We start from the raw sequence: 18,973 nt of genomic DNA, 5'->3' as shown, positions 1-18,973 counted from the left end.
TCTGGTGATTATACACTTATGAACACATAGTTATAAATGCTATATTACATTTCTTCCAACAGATCCCTGTAAATATTACCCACCGCACCGTTAAGTATATTACAGCTGATACTTTTGTACATAAGTAAGATTGTAATTTCAGGACTTATTGCTGCTGAATATTTCCAGCATAAATGTTAGACTCAGCTACTTAAAATTAATTTGATTATATGTCTAGATGCAAAATTCTAAAACATTCAAACAAAATTTACAAACTTTGAATTATTTGAATCCTATATTCTTTCTTTCTTTCTTTCTTTCTTTCTTTCTTTCTTTCTTTCTTTCCAGCAAGCATAAAAATAATAGGCTTCTTTGCTCCTCCCTTCTTTGCTCCTTGATCTTTCACATCATGTGAGAAAAACAGGAAGCATCAGGAGGGTGTGCTAACTTGCACTAAACAAAAGCTATGGTGTGTATTTAAAACACGTAAACACGCGTGCGCGCGCACACGCACGTGCACGTACTCTACATAAGAATACTGTATCTCCGTCTCCCTTGTCCAGTCCTCTCAGATCTGTAAATGCACGCCCTGTGAGTCAGAGCTTGTTGGTCACGGATTACAGTCTCATCTGTTCACCTCTGACATGCATGAAGTGTGACGGGGATTCACTGTGTTGTTACCTGTGTAACAACATTACCTGAGTGTCTCAGTTGTTTTCATGCATTTCAGGGTTTTGTCATCGCCTCATGATCACTGTTCATATGGGGACCTCTACTGTAGGAAAGCGGTGTTTAGCTGTGTTGTGACCAGATAAAAAAGTACAAATAAAAAATAAAAACATTTTTAAATCTCTATAATAATCCTTTCATCATTGCTACATATTACTACAGTTGATTAGTCGACTGCGGCACTTTAGTTTTTGTGCGTAAAGACATTTTTCTGCAGCAGATCCACATTATTCGCGATACTCAGCCTGTTTCTGAAGTCCATCCCAGGTTTTACCATGCTGGCTGTGCCTCGCTGTCAGCTCAGGCAGAATGCGCTGAGCGGCGCAGTTTCCACTCTACAGATTCATGAACATCCACTCTTCCTTGTTTAGGCTCATCCACATTTTCTACAGATCTACGAATCGCCATAGCTGGACCTTGTTTGTTGCTCATATGCCAAAATGTGATAATATGATGCAGTAGCCCTGTGCTGCTTTTAGTAAATTTACCGACAGGTCAACTGGGAGTTACCGGGGGGAATCCTTGCAGGGCTGTTTGACTCACGGGACGTTTTGACCTTTGACTGTCAGCGAATGACAAATCAAAGGTCGGTGTCTGTGAGCGGAGCCGGGGTTCAGAGCGCATCTCCACCACGGCACAAGACGGCGCTCCCGGGAGAATGGTAGAAACCGTTCTGACAGGTAAAGTCATCTGCACCATTTTCTGTTTCTGCTCAATTTGATGTGATTCACGAGGCATGTTTTATTACCGTGGGCTCTTTCTTAGACCTCTAAGCAGCCAGAGAGAGGGAGAGCATCACGATCCGTGTTTGGATGTTACGTAATATTAGGCTGCCTCTGGAAATCCACACCTCCCCTGTAGTGCATCTCTGCACGGTGGATAGAGAGGATATGATCATCACGCACTTGTTCCACGGAGGAATAATCGGTTTCATTTATGTAAAATCATAAACTTCTAAAGTCTCTGTGTTTGGGGCCTCTGTGTGGCTGGATGCGCACACGAGCATCATGAATGACATCATTTGGGTTATTTCTGTTCAGCATGTGTCGATTTTTCATTTCATCTTTTTCTAAAGTCAGTTCATTGCTGGTGTTTCTTTAATCCCACGATGATTGACACGCTCGGGATTAGTTTGAATAGACAGCGTGAAGGTTGCCACTTCAGCTGGATTTTTCTGTCAGCTGATGATTTCGGTAACGGCATTTTAGGACACCGGTTAAAGGCACAGCACTCGGTCGTCAAATCGATGAATTACTTTAAGAGGACAGGTGTTTGTTTAAACAAAACAACACAAAACAAACAAACATGATCAGGTGTTCGGAGGTGATCGGCCGAAACCAGATCCACAATATTATCAGAAATCATCATCTTCATCATCGATGGCAGGAGAGCTCCTCTCTCGTATCGTCCAATGGCGATCGTCGCATCACCGCCAGCGTCACGCACGTCACGTGAGCACCTTGACACAGCTTGGTGTGCGCTCGTGTTGTGATGATGCGTCACCTTTTTCTGCCTCGTTCAGCTGTCGCGATTCGGTTTGGTGCATTAAAAAAATTACATATCAGACTGACACCTGATGTTAAAGTCACAGTGAAACGCAAAGCTGAAGCTGTTCACGTAATATGACGTATTTTCTACAGGATTTACAGGCGCGGGGTTTAGTGATCCAACAAAAGTGTACTTGGGGAATACCCATGGACAGTATAGGGAATACCTTATGGAGCCACTGAGAGATACAGAGCGCCAGAATTACAAGGGGAGGAGGGTTACACTAATAAATTGCATGTTGAACACATTGTTTGGAAATGTAACCAAAGTTGTCTCCAGTTAACATCCAAACACAAACCACCTTCTACCATATTGCTCTGGTGGTGGAAGAAGTACTCAGATATTTTAATTTAATGAGTAAAAGTAGCAATATCACAGTGTGGAAATACTCTTTTAGAAGTACAGGTCATGTTCAAAGTAAACATACACAAGTATGGTTAAAAATGTGCAGTGTGCAAGATTTCAGGGGCTATATTTACAGAATATTGCAGAAATTGAATATAATATGCATAGCTATGTTTTCATAGGTGTATAATCATCTTATGTTTTTGGTACCTGGTAGAATGAGCCTTTTATCCACAGATTGCGTGGGTCCTCTTCCATGGAGTATGCCATTTTGGACCACCATGTTTTTACAGTAGCCCAGAATGGACAAACTAAACACTGGCTCTAGAGAGAGTGTTTTTTCGTGTAGTTTCTCATTCATGCTCAGGTTAGGCGATCGGACAATCAGCAACTACACATCTATAAGCCACGAAATCCTACATATTGGTCATTTAAGTTACCAAAAGCAAAATAGGCCCATTTCAGAATAATGTTTATTATATAATTGGATTATCATTGTTAGTGTTGTTTTATTAGTCTTAAAAGTAGAACACCTGTCATAGCTGTCATGATATCACATTTTCACATCACGATTATCATAGACATAATTATTCATTGCAACATTATCATTGTGATATCCATGAAAAATCTTGAATAAAATAGGTCAAGTGATTTGAGGCATAGATCTAGAGTAAATAGGCAGTATAGAATCTGTGTCATACTTCAACAGGATAAAAAGGATAGTTTTCAGTCCCTAAAGTAGGCCACCGTCCAGCTCAGTGGTAGTGGCAAACCAGGACAGCATGGAAGCTATTGTTTTGCTCTGAAGACACACAATAGCCAATGCGATGTTTTAGCTTTTACCACAGGGATCGAGAAACCTCGGATTACAGGATCTAAAGTCTCACTGACTTAGCCACAGATTGTCAAGTGACTCCTACAGCTGATCCAGCAGATTCCTGGATTCTGCTTTAACTGTTATGGGGATAATCATTAATCCTCATTCTATCCTTCAGAATGGTGGTAAAAACCAACGTCAGCATTGTAATAAAACATTTAATATGGCACTCTGCATTGTGTTTAAAGGCTTTTCATGAATTTTTACAACAGGTGTGTACATGAATGCGAAAAATTAAGCAGCAGCCTCTGTGGCTATGAGATGAAGCCAATGCAGAAGTGCCAAAAACTGCAGTTCCTCGAACGTCCACTTGAGGCTGGCTTTAGAACAAGTCAATCTCCATAAGTCCCAATATTAAAATGTCCAACTTTACAGCAGAAATAAACATGTTTCCATTCAAATTATATTTAGGCTAAAAATTATGCATAATTAACAGCATCCATTGACAAGTGGGTGCCATTACAGGTGGCTCTTTTGGGCACCCAGGTGTCATTCGGCCAATCTCAGGTCCATTGATGATCCACACTTAGATTAGCTGGAAGGCAGCAGTGGCAGGACTGCCAAGATGGCGACAGCCAGATCCACCACCCTCTGAGCTTCACATATGGCTGTTCAGAAACCTGTGGGTGATGTCATAGATACTATGTCCATGTTCTATACAGTCTATGCTCAAAAGTCATCATAAAGTCACCAAATCTAGTCTTATGGGTGTCGTGATATCACTGCAGGTCACTAAGGCCACTGGTGCACATGCTTTTCTTGTGGGATTTACTTTTTGTTGTGAGCCATATCTATGCAATGGTTGGTTCAACTAAATTCCATAATACAATGTCTAAAAATGTTGTTGATATCAAAGGTCTAATATAGACCCAAATATTCTATTAGCTTTTTAATGTCTGCACTGTTATTGTACTTTATTAGCATGCCCAAGACATTGTGTTTATTATCATATATAACTGTTTCAGCTCTGTGAACATGTTTGATGGGGTTTAGGCTTGTCATGTCGTCCTGTGCAAACTGTTTAATCATGGCAGAGATTGTGATGTCCTTACTGCACCTGCTGGTTGTATCCTGAGCAGGGCAGGAGGAGGAGGAGGGCATCAAGGGGTAAATACTGGTAGGCATGGTTAGGAACAAGGCAGGAAGCTCAAACTCTACAATGGAGCGGCAGCGCTTTGCGTCCGGTTATGGCGGGGGTATCTTTCCTCCCTTTTGGACATTCCGTTCCCGCTGGGCTTTGAGCACCCGTCTGCTCTCCGAAAAGAGTTTCCCAGGCTCATGTCCTCTTTTCAGAACCATGCAGGGTTTCTGTTGCCAAGGGACAAGGCCAAGGAAAGAAGCATGCCATCAGTGGTCAGTGTTTTGTCCTGCACAGATCCAGATCATTGCCCAAAAATGAGAGCTAAAATTACAAATTTGGGCTAAGATTAAAAATCTGTTGGATTTGAATTATATTACAAAGAGCCTATTAAGATTCAAGGCTGCTGCTAGTCAAGTAGAGGCTGAGAAAACTCCCTGTGATGCAGAGTGAGTTTCCTTTTTCTGACAAAGCATGGTGCTGTTGACTTGCAATGCTGACTACAAGACACCTCTTATTTGAATTTTCTATTATGACGAGACCAGGGGTCCACTTCACATTCAGCACAGGACTCAAATTAGAAATTTGCTCCAAGTGCCAAGACTCATAATTTGCTCCTGATTTATACCCAAGAAAGCAGGCCATAGCAAGAGAGCATTTTTAATACAACTCAAGAAATCTTTCAATTCTTTGCACTTTCTTGTTGAGGACATTTGTTATATTAGTAGATGACACTGCAGAAGTTCTGAGCACACTTTAAACCATTATCACTTGTGCCCCATCCATCACACATCCATAATGCATCGGTCTTGCATTTGCAAGTGGGGCAGTTACTTTGGTCTGCTACAGAAAATTATTTGTCAACTGTTTTGATAATCAGTGAACCATTTGAGTCATATTTAAAGCTAAAATGTCAAACATTTGCTGATACTACCGAACTTTGAGCTATTCTGCTTTTCTCTGTCCTATACAATTGTAAATGTAATCTTTTCTTGAGTGACAATTGCACAAAATAACACATTGACATATCATAGACAACAATGAATCAAGACAATAATAAATAGAGAAAATAATGAGTCAAAGATAATATTTGTATAGCCTACTTAAGGCTGCAAATCTAATTCACATAGGAAGTATTTAGTGAGAACAGCTAATAAGATGCAGTATGGAACTACCACCTCTTCATAGGACGAAATTATCTAGAACCCAACAGACTTTCTGTAAAAAGCCTTTAAATGAATGATGAATGATGGAAATACACCCAGAATTCAAACTGTGACATTACTCACAAAACTGGGACATGTGAGCAAATTCAATAACATCAAATGTGAGAGTCGTGCCTTCAAAGCTAAAGACACATATAACATTAATATACTGTTTTTAATGTGTCTTAGTTACTATGAGGCATATCAATATGATATTCCCATAATATACTGATGGGGAATTACTCGCCTCTACTTTATGAGTAAAAGTACTAAATGCAAAATTGCTTTAAAAAGTACCAAAGGTAAAAATACTCATTGTGCAGAATATGCATATAATAATGCAGCTATAATAATATGTCATTATTTATTAGTTGATTCATATTTTGTATCAATAATCTAAATCTGCAAAGTAACAAGTAACTGCAGCTGTAAAGTAGCACCAAATGGAAATAAAAGTACTTAGTACTTAGTTACATTCCAAAATTGGTTATAGTATCCCTGTGGTTCTCAAAAGTAATTTTTACTTTATGATATATTACTAGGACATTATTTTTCTAGTTTTTACGTGACATTGTCCTGTATTGAGGCTGAAAAGCGTATTCCCTGATTAGAGTATGTGAATAATAGATGCAGCAATAACATTAGAGGATTGTGTGTTGGGGTGGATTTCCCTTTTACTCAGTCGGGGACTACAGCAGCATAAGCAGCAGCAGCAGCAGCAGCAGCGTCGTCGTCGTAGTAAAATGCGGTGCTGCTGAGAAAAGCGGAGGCGATAGACAGAGAGAGAGAGAGAGAGAGAGAGAGAGAGAGAGAGCTCCAGGCAGAATATTCCTTTCAGCAGAAAACAGAGGAGACCGGTCGTCCTCTCCTCCTTGGACATGTGGTGCACCCAGCAGCAGCAGCAGCAGTAGCAGCAGTTACAGGACAGCAGCAGCAGCGGCGGCGGCGGCTGTGGCGGTGGCGGCGGTGGTGGTGGTGGTGGCAGCGACGGCGCGGCGTAGCCTACTACGTCTTTGGAGCTTCTTTTGTCTTTAATTTCATTTTTTTGTGTCCTTCGGTTATGAGCTTGCTGGGGGCCTACAAGAAAAAGACCAGTTACGATGGCTATGAATCTTTGCAGTTGGTCGATAGCGGCGGAGATAGCTTCAGCGTCGGCAGAGGGAGCAGCAGCGGCAGCGCCACACTCGCAGGCTCCATAGCGGCCACCCTTGGACCGAAGGCAGGCCCGCTGAGAGAGGAGGACTGCAGCACCATGGACAGCTCAGGTAAGAGTCCTCACCGCCTCCGGCGACTGGGATGGCGGATGTAGGCTGTCGTGAAGAGTGCTTGAGTGAGATGTGCTGACTTTACACAGTATTAACGTGGCCTGTAACACAATGGCTAACAATAGTGAAAGTAGGTATACAACGATGCTGGAAGCCCCCCCAGAGCTCATAGTGGCTCCACCTAAATGGCTATATTGGGCTATTGTGTGCAGAAGACATGTCCTAGTGCCACTGGTTTTTGTGTAAAATCACCTGCACTGTGCCCACTTCTATACGTCTCACCTTAAAAGGTGTGCTTTAGAAAAGTATTAAAAAGTATGTAGACATTCATATGAACGTGCAAAATATTTAAGACACTCTAGCAGCACAAAATACTCTATTCTAGTGGCTATAAGTATTAAAGTGTACGTATAAAAACTCAGTTTGCAGCCAGTTTTCAGTGATATCTACCATTATAATCACCTTTTATAGCCTCTTTACTTTTCAATATGGGATTTAAATATGAAATGATCTCTCGTTAGAGGAGTAAAATAAATCCTGCTTCAGTTTTAAACAGCAGAAACACAAAATACTCTGTTGGAAGTTTACTCAACTGGCCATGATGGATTATAATCTAATTAAAACCCCAAAAACCAAATACACACGCTAATCTAATAATCTATCAGTTTATCATTATTCTGATAATGTATTTTTGACAGGCTTAATTGAATTCAGTCGTAATGAACCATTTGTTCTGACACTTGGTCCTCACTGAGTTGTATCTAGTCCTCTGTAAAAGAACCTCTTGTGAAGAATAAAGGATTTATTATGACAGTTAATGTGACTACTGCTACCGAGACCATTCCTTCTGCCACTACTACAAGTACTACTCATATAACTACTATTTTATGTGTCATGCCAAACCTTTGGGGCATCCTATATGACGTTACAAGACACCACTATTTAATTTTTTTTTTACCTCTATATTGTTTCAGAAATGATATTTAAATGATCTGGGGTGTTTTTTTTTCAAGTATATTATACACTGAATGGCAGAAGAAAGAAAACGATAAAGGGCATTGTGCATTTCCCAGTAATAATTCATTCTGCTATAGCTAATTTGGGGTGTTTCAAGTTAAAGTCTGTGGAGCCAGCCCTGTCTTCACCACACTGCAGTGCTCTGTGGAGTCAGCCTGCCTCCAGGGACAAACACTTGTGTGAAACAAAAGAAGCTGGATCAGGAGGGTGGAAGGGTCAGCGAGGGAAGGGGATTGGGGTTGCTGATGGCGAGGATGGTTCGGGGGGGGAGGGGTGGTGGGCTCCAGTGTCAGATGTCTGTCTGGCCTGGCAGGCCTTACGGATGGGCTCTTTCATGTGTGTGTGTGAGTGTGTGTGCTCGTCCCTGTCTCTGTGTGTCTATGTATCCGTCTGTCCCATTCACGCAGCCTGATACTGAGGGCTAAAGGTTGGCACACTAGAAGGAGGCAGACACATTCAAACAAACCATTGATCCTTCTGGAGCTCTCTGTTATGTTGATGTCCCGCTCTCTCTTTCTGTGAGTGTTTGGGCTCTCTGCTGCTGTATTTACCTGATGGAGCCTGTATCATAGCCTTCTCTTAGCGTGTTAGCAAGGTTTGTCACTGTAACTGGCTCAACAGTCTGCACACTCCCACATCCATCTGGCCACTGACACAGAGGCACACGGACCAGCTAACAGACAGAGAAATAGATAGAGCATAAAACAGAGACAAAGCACAAGACATGCAGGAGGAAAGGAATTTAGGGAGCAAAACGTACGCAGACATTGCTGATTTATACAGCATCATTCATACGGAACTTGGGAAATTAAAAGTAAATAAACAAACAGCTAAATCAATATTTGATAGTGTTAGAAATGATTACATAGAGGCAGTTATTCAAGAAGGTTTTAATCAATCACTTTGGCAAAGGGACTTTGTCAAGGAAACACAGATTAGTTTGACTGTATTTAGACTGATTTCTTTTTTTTTTACATGTATGTAGTTAGCAGTCAGCAGCTAGTTTATGTTTCTAGTTTGTATTAGTCTCCAAACTAATCTACAGACCAGCGGTCCCAAACTCCCCTAAGATGAATCTGAGAAGTCACGTGAGGATTATTATTAAGGCAGGAAAGATTTTATTTTCTGGCTTTTTTTGTAATCTTTTCTTATTTCCTGTGAAAAAACAAAAACAATCATCAACATGATCTCAGCACTGCTCAGTTCTAAACATTACTTTATGTACTTTTCTGTGAATAAGGCATGTGTCTCCCCTCTCACTGGCCTTGTTTACATTTTAATCAATGGTGGTAAAAACCAGCCTGACTCTCAAAGTGATGGATTCAGCTTGTTATGCAGCGATGGACATACACAGTTGAGGCGCTGACCCCAAACCCTCTCTTTCCTTATTCGTTATCATATCACTGCTGTCAGAGTGATAGACAAATTAATCTGACCTGTCACATTTGATGGCAAGAAGTACAAAAAAAAGCAGGATACTAATGCACTTTAAAGAACACTGGGGTGAAGAGTTAGTTAAGAATTTCATACCTTTTATATTAAATTTTGTTTGACCATTAAACTGACCATTAAACACCTACAATTTGTCACAGTTTCTATTAATGTGCCATGCTTTCAGCAACCTGTAATAGCTTGCTTGCCGTCCATAGCAGTGTAATACTCCCCTTGTTAAGCTGCATAGTAGATGATTAATCAAACACCCCTTGTCTCATAAGCAGTATCTATAATTAAGCAGATTAGAATACAGGTTTACGTCGCAGTCATTCAGGTCCAGGACATGACAAGGCCCGGCACATTGTAGTAGCACTGAGATCGAGTGCAATGCACTGCGTTTTCTTGTCAAGCTTTATTAGTTTGTGTATGCGTCTGTCTGTCATTCACACCAAGCCGGATATTGAGGGAGAAAGGTTTGGGGCCGTAGGAGGAGGGAGACATATTCAGACAGCTCACTGATCCCTCTGGACATTACTGTCTTTCTCTCTCTCTCTCTTTTTCTGTCCCTCAGCCATCTCTCTCTCACCCTCTCTCTATGTCGGCTCTGTGAAAGACATAGGGGGAGGTGGTGAGGAGGCAGAAAGGGTGAGCTATTGGCCTGGTCCTGTTTTCATGGAACAGCTCTCCCTGTAGTGAGATTTCTTTGAAGTATATATTTTTTCATTCACCATCACAGATGCCTCTTTGCCTGTGCAGACATCTGATTGGTAGATCTCCCATAGCTTTGGATTTTCAAGTCAGGATCCAGGTTTTCCTAAAACATTTGAATAGTAAGGAGTTTAAAAATCGACAAAGACGTACAGTGTTGCATGAAGAATCCAAGACGAATACTTCAGTTTGTGTTCTTCAGCATAGACATATTTATGTGGCTACCATATTATGGACTATTCCTTATAGTCCATGATTTTGGGAAATAAACTTACTCTCTTTCTTGCTGAGAGTTAGATGAGAAGATTGATACCACACTCATGTATGTACAGTAAATCTGGGCTAGTAGCTGGTTAGCCTAGCTTAGCATTAAGGCTGGAAACAGGGGAAACAGTTAGCCTGGGTCTGTCTGACGGTAACAAAATCTGTCTTCAGACCCTTTTTTCATGGATTAAAGAATAAAATATAACATGTTAATTAACATGTTGATGGTAAGAGCCAAGCTATCCGTTTCCTCTTGTCTTTTTGCTAAGCTAAGCTAACCAACTGCTAGTTGGACGTGATATTAAACGTCTAATGTCAGCAAGAAAATAAAACACATATTTACCAATGTGCAAAACTATTTCTTTAAAAGAAGGTTAAATGGTAACTGTATGGCATTAGCCCAGAATACAAGCAACACATGAAATGATTAAAAGTTAATTCTGTCAGCAGCAGAGTAACAGGGTTATTCTCTGCGTATTAGGTTTGGCTGTATGTCATCCTCCCTTTCATTTTCTCAAGTGTTGACACATAAATAAAGATGAAATGACCTAAGCTCCTAGAAATGTCACCTCAAAAAGCTGAGGACAGTACATCAGTTTCACAGGATGCAAAAAACTAGGCCTGCTGTCAGCTAAAGGTTGCAAGGTTTAAAGGCACAGATGTGGTAATGTCAGTGGTGTAGTACTTAACTGGAATTGTGTTTCCATATTCGTGTTTTCAGGCAAAAACATCAAAAATCTAATTTCAGTGTATTTCTGCTATTCATTTCAGTTGAAGAAATGCAGGGACACACATTACAGCCATTGAGCTGATTATAAATGTGATTTATGACTGATCAGACCTTGCTTGCCTGGGTCTGTCCCAGTTGGTGTTGACTGTTGACAGATAAAATCATGCATGTGATATGTAATGATTCTAATAAGCCTTCAGATCCAGTTGTCTGATATTTGCAACTGACATCTGTGAAAGAAACTGTACCAAACGCCTCCTTTTTTTGGCCCTTTTAGCGCAAATGTCACTGCATGTAAACAGTTGCTGCCCATGTTTGTTTTGGTACAGAACATAAGATAATTGGCTTTCTTGCTGGAGATCTGCAGGGTTGACCTCCAACAAAACTCCAGTTATTGCTGACCAGCCGGTTTATTTTTTATTTCATACATTATATGGGTCATAAGTTTTATATTCTTTCCCGACTGTCAAAACATGTCTTTTTCAGTGAAATAGGAGGGCTCAAACCAAAGTAGAGGCCGAGATGTCTGTACTTCTAACCTAAAGTTTGGATCAAGCCATAAATCCCTGGATCCTGCAATTCAAATAATGCATACACATCCTAAATTTATAAGCCTATAACCCAGTCTGAAAGAACTCTATAACATATGTATTAAACTTTTTTTAAGGCAGCCATTACTGAACTTTAGTCACTATGTGAGTGCCCAAAAATGCTATTCAGTTGATTAGACAGATATGTTTTGATTGGCACAGACAAAGTTCTATTTAAGTTCTGGAAAATGTCTGTGCTTGTGTGCTGTTAAGCAGGAGCTTTATTCTTCAGAAAAAAAATAAATCCCTGTCACACATTTCAGGCCTGTGGAGTCGGAGATGAAAAGTCTAAATTTGGAATTTAGTGAAGAATCGTCAGGGAGGAGGTGGAGGACAGGATGGACGGATCTGAAGAGACAAGTCATGTTTGTGAAGCAGTAAAGAGAAAAAAAAAGAGAAAGTAGTTAGCGTTTAAGATAAATCAGCAGATTCTCTCTAGACCTCTTAAGAGACTGTGTTTGTAATATCTGCAGTTAAAATAATCAAAGTGTGCTTTTACATCACACCACAAATCTTATCTAGTTATTATGTAGCTGATAACATTGGCACTGTATTTGAGGAGAAGTATGACATGGACATGAACCAGAGACCTGAAAGCAGATTTAAACCAGCCTGAGCTTGAGTTCTTTCATCAGACAGACAGAGATATGATTGCTTTGGATGCACAGAATAGTTTTCTCACATATGAAGAACAACTATACTGTAAGTGGCCATAATATCAGTAATAGGTCTCCACAGAAGGTACAGCGGCTCAATCAGCACAAAGCAAAAGTATCCTGAAATAGCCAATTAGCTATTCCTCTTAGGTTATGTCTAAGTGGGGATAATATGAAACAAATTGCAGCCAACTACCAGGTAATGACACAATACGTTCTCATTATAATGATCCCTCTTCTTCACCTCAATATGATGCTCAACTTCTCTCAGTATTGGTGGTATTGACATGGCTACTATACTCAGCTTGTTTCCCAGCTGAACTTGAAATGTTAGCCCAGTGTCATAATGCTTCACAATACAGCTATCTCCTTCTGGATAATTGGGCATTTCGAGAAGCTCCTCTTTTAACAAGGTTTTATGTAAGTCCTTCCATTATTGATTGCAAGGTTGAGGTAAAATTGATCAGAAATACAGCTTTCCAAACTAATGAAACATGTAAACTACAGTCTTTGTGTGTCTTCATCTTTTCCCATTTTGGAAAAATACAATAAAATATACATGCAGGTAGTAGGACTTAGCTCAAGGTCCTGATTGTAGGACTTTTACAGAGCCCACTGACCCTTCAGACTTCAGACAGATGATAGGCTTAGAGCACTACATGATTGATTGTTGTTTTTTCTGTGGGTGGTTTCCTGTGAACAAGAGTACAAGAAATTTTTAATGCACCCAGGCGCTCAGAGGAGACTCTAGCTGGAAAATGCTTAAAAATCCCCTTTTGTCTGTAGATTTGTCAGCGCTGCCAAGCCACATTTCAAGTGATGCCACTGTGTTTCAGTGTGTGGATATATGATGGGAAGAAATAGAGAGGGAGAGGGGAAGCAGGGAAGATCTTAGATCACTAAAGGGGTGCTGACTAAGATATGACACTTGAGTCTATTCCAACACTCGCTTATTCTTTACAGTGCACTCACGCACACACACAGACACACACACAGAAATAGCAAAAGCAACACACAGCTCCAGATGGTATGCATTTTTATTGTCTCTTGTGTCCTTTTCCATCATTCCTTTAACACCTACGCAAATGTTTACTTGGTGTGTTTTGCGATGACTCATATGCTCATGACTGAAGTCAAATGAAGTCTCTAAACTATATCATTTGCATAGAAAATAGCAAGTATACTTCTGTTAAAAAGTAAGACAGAACTTCTTCTCATGGATTAAAGGTCCTCTGTCCCCAGATATGGAGGCCGGTTATGGCGGAGGACTGTTGGATATGGTGAAGGGAGGAGCCGGGAAGTTCTTCAGCAACTTCAAGGACAACTTGAAGGACACACTGAAAGACACATCCACCAAGGTCATGCATCAGGTCTCCACGTAAGTTACATTTGCATTCATACACATGCTATTACATAGCACCCACTATGAGCTGCATCATAAAAATACCTTTGATTCAACCTGCTGCTGTATAACATTAATTAAAGGATCTCATTTAGGGACAGCTAGATGTGGAATAGCTGTGCTCTAAGCTTTTTAACAGGATTCTCCTACAGGACTCCTTGAAACTCTGTCAACCCACAGCGCGTTTTCTTTTTCTTTCTTTTCTATTGTCCTCTGCATCCATGTCCCCTTTTTTCTTTCAATAAATAAAATCTGGTCATGAGCTCTGCCCTTTCACATTTTCCTTTCTAAATTAATCAGGACAGTGCGAGAGGACAAAGGACACGGGTTGACACTCGCTGCCTGCTGGTGGTGCAAGGGAAAAATTGCTTCATTTGCAGTTTTAAACGGCTCCTGCTATCACCTGTAATTTTCTTACCTGTATGGCACAGGTTTGAAAGTATGTATAGGTCTGGAAAGGGCCAGTGCCACAGCTCTGAAACCGGATAATATCCGTTGGAGCTGGTTCAGCTTCTCCATATAACATAAGATACTTGTGTTGATGAGGAAAATCAGATCCTTTAAAAAGGTGCCCTTAGCCTGCAGTGTAATTTACAGCTTCTGTGACCAAAGTCAGCTCCTGACAGTGTCAGAAATTGAGGATCAAAATCCCACAGTGTGACAGCGGCTACAGCCCTGAATACACCTAAGAGCTAGTGCAATCTACTGCTGAGAAACATATTTACCCCAAGGTTAGGTTACGTAATCAGCCCATCAGTCCACATTCACCTACTCTTGTTTTTCTTTTTGGGCCAGCACTATGTCAACTTGTCTACATTTGCAAAGCATGAGAGCCGTGTTGATGGATGACATGAGTTGTCTTGGCTAGCATATTTTAAAGCTTGCATTCATTGCATCTGAAATATCTTAATACTGATCAGGATATTCTGCAATAAATTTTGACATCTCAGTGTGACTTAACTTACCTGAAATATTAAAAATACTTGTCTTTTGTTCATGTTCTTCTAATTCATATTAAAGGCAATGATTACTTTGATTGACTGGATGTTGTTTCAGCTGTTGATTACAATGTAAAGTGAGTCTCCAACAGTTCTCGAAGTGAAACAGAGCAGTGTGGATGAAGGGAGGTAGCAGAGTCTGGCACGGCTCGGTCGTCCCAGTGTGTTTGTGCACAGGCATCTGCACAGGGCAGCACAAAGGGGCCTCTGTATTGTCAGACACACACACACACACACACACACACACATTCGCAGCTCCTCTCTCACTATTGACTCAGCAAGTTTGATCGTGATTGTTTTTCTCTTGTGTCTCCCCTCTCCTCTGCCGATCGCATCTTTGCAAACTCCCACTTCTCCTGTCCCGTCGCTCCCTTATGTATTTCAGGCTGCCTCTCCCCTCTCATCTCGGCTTCACCTCTTCCCTCCTCTCCTCTCCTCTCCTCTTTGCCGTCTCTCGCTCCTCTCCTGGCTGCATTATTCATGGCAGTTCATTGTGCCAAATGGCCAGTGTGCTGCTGATACAGAAGGATTCATTTCATTAGGGCCCTGTCTGTGTTGGTGTGGGTTTGTGTGGCCTGTATATGTATGTGTGAGTGGGTGGTTTGGATAATAGGGCGGTGGGAGGCAGGCTACCGTGGAAACCGGCTGAAAGCCTCAGAAAGCAAAGGTAGATGGGCAGAGGTAGAATAACGTGCCACAGTTTAGTACATTGTGATAATGATTTATTGTGAAAAAATGAACTATCTGGTTGCAATCGGGCACACTGAAGAGTTAATTGTGCTGCTGTGTGCATAACATTTAATAACTTTATTTAGAACTGCAATGACGGGAAAGAAACGGAGACAACACACAGGTTATTTACCAAAGTTGAGGGTGTGCTCTATGGCTTATTGCCCTCATAAATAAATAAACATCTTTTGAACGGAGCTATACGGCTGACCATAATGTGATGATGTGCAGAGCGGTTTTAAGCATAATAGTGAGATTAAATATGATGTTTTTCTGCGTCTTGCCCTTCATTGATGGTTTCTCTGTGTTCCTCCATAAGGGCAAATCTTGGAGTCAGCAGTTAATTAGGGAGATAGAATAAAGAGCTGCAGGATCTAATGATGTATTCCCGAGAGGTCGGCTGCTCTCTTTAAAGCTGCAAAAAAGGCGATTCAAGGAAGCAAAATATCTTATTTTAGCATGATGTAATCAGGTTTTTCTTATTCAAGATAGATAATCTCGTCAAGCACCATTTGCTTTAGACCATTAAACTTTGTTCAAGGTAATTGGCTCTTGATTTTCTTAATAAGGGATTCACTCGTTTCCCTTTTTTCAGCTAGAACTGACATGAATTAAGTCTAAAGTGTGACTTGTCAGACATCTATTGAGAGGAAGGTATAATAGTCACGACTCAGAGCAGTCAAAACAAAAACAACACTGCAGATTTTGTTGATTTTGTCGAAGCTGCTCTCATCTTTGTTTTTTATAATAACAATGGATGCATAACGTAAAATAGATCATCGTCTGACTCAGCTCATTGTTTCAGCTTCACAGTCTGTAACTTCCCTGTTTTGATTCAGTGTCAACTCCTCTCATCAACCTTGTTTTCAGCCACAGCTGGCTGCTGTTTTCAGTGAGGAAAAGTGGCCCATCGCACGCTGTACAAGACAGGTCCAGCACCGAACAACAGACAGCAAAGCTAACAACTAGCAGTTGGACATAGTGGAACAGCTAAGGACAGTAAATATTGGAATATTGTCGGAAAAGACTCAACAACTAGTCTACAGGAGTAGGCAAGAAGGCCAAATAAAAATCAATAAAAGCAGGTTTAAATCAGACGTAACCAAGGAGGAGGATCAACTCCTCAACCGTTGTTTTTTGCTTCTTTAAGGTCAGGTATTGGGCGTTGCGCTGATATTTATTCTAGATTCCATAATCTTTGTGATTTCTGTTTACCCCATTGGCAGAAGAGGATTTAAAGAAGAGGATTTGTTGCAGCTTGAAGCTTTTCTGGTAGAATATGAAGCAGAATTTCTTCCGGGGGTTGAATATGTGTGACATGGACTTCACTGACCATGCTTGACATAACTCAAAACCCCTGTGAGTATTGCTGGTAACCATTCACCTAGACTTGATTGTTTCCTCTCTGCTTCTGTCTAATCTACATTCAAGGCGCAAAAGGCAGTTGCTGAATTATTTAAAGCAGCGTCCTCATTTGTTTACCTGGCTGAAGAGAAATTTTTGCAAGGAAACCAATCTGGCAACAACTGCTCAACTGTGTGTCTGTGAGAAACACAACGGCGGAAGAGTCTGGGTGGCTGTTCTGGGTTTGTGAAAGGCACAGTGTCCTTGGTCTGCACCCAGACCGTCACCCCTCCCCGCCACCCTCCCCCACCAGACACACATTCATCTCTCTCTCCTTTCTGTGTAGTCTCGCTCACGTTAACTGGTTCTCATCGGTCCTCTCACACTTATTTTCATTTTTGTGTCTCTTTTGCCTTTACTTCATGAACACTAAACTCTCTTAGTTTCTTTCTCCATTAAAGAACTGCTCTCCTCTCTTTCCCCCAGTGGGTATCTTGTGCTAAATTTGGATCGTGTAGGTTAAACAAGTCAAGCGGACTGAGATGAACTGAATCAGTATCAATTAGAGAAAAATCTGGTGTAGCGTTAACTTCTGGCAGCATTTTTGATTCAGTCAGTCCCTGTGGTTAGCGGGCTGCACTGCAGAGATTACAAAGCCAGTGCCTTCTGTTACACTTTATATTGGTTTTCATTTTCTGCTTTAAAATGTCAATTATGAAGCAGGTATGCCACGAGAATGCAGTTCTAAAAGACAAAAAGGTTGTAAAAATGCAGGAGAGAAACATGGAGGGAATGTAGAAAAGCCTAATCTTATATCCATCGGGATCTAACCCACTTACACTGTGTTTGTTTGAATGTGTCTGTGTGTGCCTGTGTGTGTGTATAGCCACTGGAGACTCAGTTATTACTTGCTCACTATGTGTGTAAGTACTCAGCTATGCAGTGAGCTAAAACACACTTTGAGGTTTTTACTGAAAGTAAAGTTATGAAACTGTGCAAAAACAATATTGGTCAACAAATTAGATTATAGTGATTCAGTTAAAAAATATGAGATGCCATAAACAAGTGGTAGACCAGAGGTACTGTAACAGTGAATAAGCAAGAGTTAGATTCCTAAAAGTATAAACTAATTGCCAGATTAGTTAGAAGGATCAAAATTAGTATTCTTGGGAAGTACAGTACTGTTGATCTAGTCAATATACACATGGAAAAAACATAGAAAAATGAAAGAGTCAAATAACAGTGTTATTTACGGTTAATGGACTACAGAATGTGGTGAAAGTGTATTAGCGTGTGTTAGCCTCAGACAGCGAGTGTCGTGGCCAGCATGGTTTGCAATTAATGGATCGCAGAAAAAAAACGAAATTCTCCTAAATCAACAATCGCAAAACAGTGGTAATGAAAATAGCATTTACACTTATGTTTTGTAATGCTCTAACAATGACATTTGGCATTATATAAAGGCCAAGTGCAATAACCAATGATTTGCTCTTTCTAAACTTGTCTTGAGCAATATATATGGATATAGACAATGCAGGAACTCTTCATGTCCATATTTCCAAGCTTAGCAGTGTCAGTGTTTGTTCAGTGTGTTTCAGCTATGTATACTTATGTGTGTGTGTGTGTATATATATACAAATCCAGGCACACAGCCGATATAAAACCAATCTAGTAATAAATGTAGTCATGATACAACATTGCATCCATCATATTGATGGTGAACATTTCCTGATCAATTTCCATAATTAAAAGGAAGAAAATTCCCCAGGATCATATTTGCCCTTCTTCCTTCCAACCATGTCCTTACCCTCATTTCACTGTCCTTGCAGTATATTTGAATTGGCTGGTCAGGGAAACTTCTAATTTGCATAGTGCACGGCTATTGGCCATGACCGTTTAAACCTGAATCCTGACCTGTTTCTCTCTTCTTATAGGCAGCTAGCTATTTCAGGATAGAAGCAGGTAAAACTGCAGATTTACACAGCACATTGATGGCATCTTGCAGAAATCCCATCACTTAAAATGGTAGAAATGAATGCATTCTTTTCAGTTCTTTAAAGTATTTTTTTTCTGCA

The 18,973-nt window shown here is 40.6% G+C and overlaps 1 protein-coding gene across 4 annotated transcripts in view; it reads left to right on the top strand.

Moving 5' to 3' along the window:
- The first annotated feature begins 1,045 nt into the window (after window positions 1-1,045).
- Window positions 1,046-18,973, top strand: part of dnajc6 (DnaJ (Hsp40) homolog, subfamily C, member 6) — a 38,597-nt gene continuing 20,669 nt past the window's right edge. For 2 of the 4 annotated variants that reach the window (XM_019270030.2, XM_019270028.2), the window contains exons 1-2: window positions 6,359-7,026; window positions 13,653-13,803. In XM_019270030.2, coding sequence (XP_019125575.1) covers window positions 6,822-7,026; window positions 13,653-13,803 — 356 coding nt within the window. In that variant the 5' untranslated portion in view covers window positions 6,359-6,821. Of the gene's footprint in view, window positions 1,389-6,358; window positions 7,027-13,652; window positions 13,804-18,973 lie in introns of those variants that run through there. The other 2 variants (XM_019270031.2, XM_019270029.2) reach the window with 2 other exon arrangements.

Source organism: Larimichthys crocea, chromosome XVII (genome assembly GCF_000972845.2).
Source record: "Larimichthys crocea isolate SSNF chromosome XVII, L_crocea_2.0, whole genome shotgun sequence".
NCBI classification, from domain to species: domain Eukaryota; kingdom Metazoa; phylum Chordata; class Actinopteri; family Sciaenidae; genus Larimichthys; species Larimichthys crocea.
This window is presented reverse-complemented; position numbering and strand designations above follow the sequence as displayed.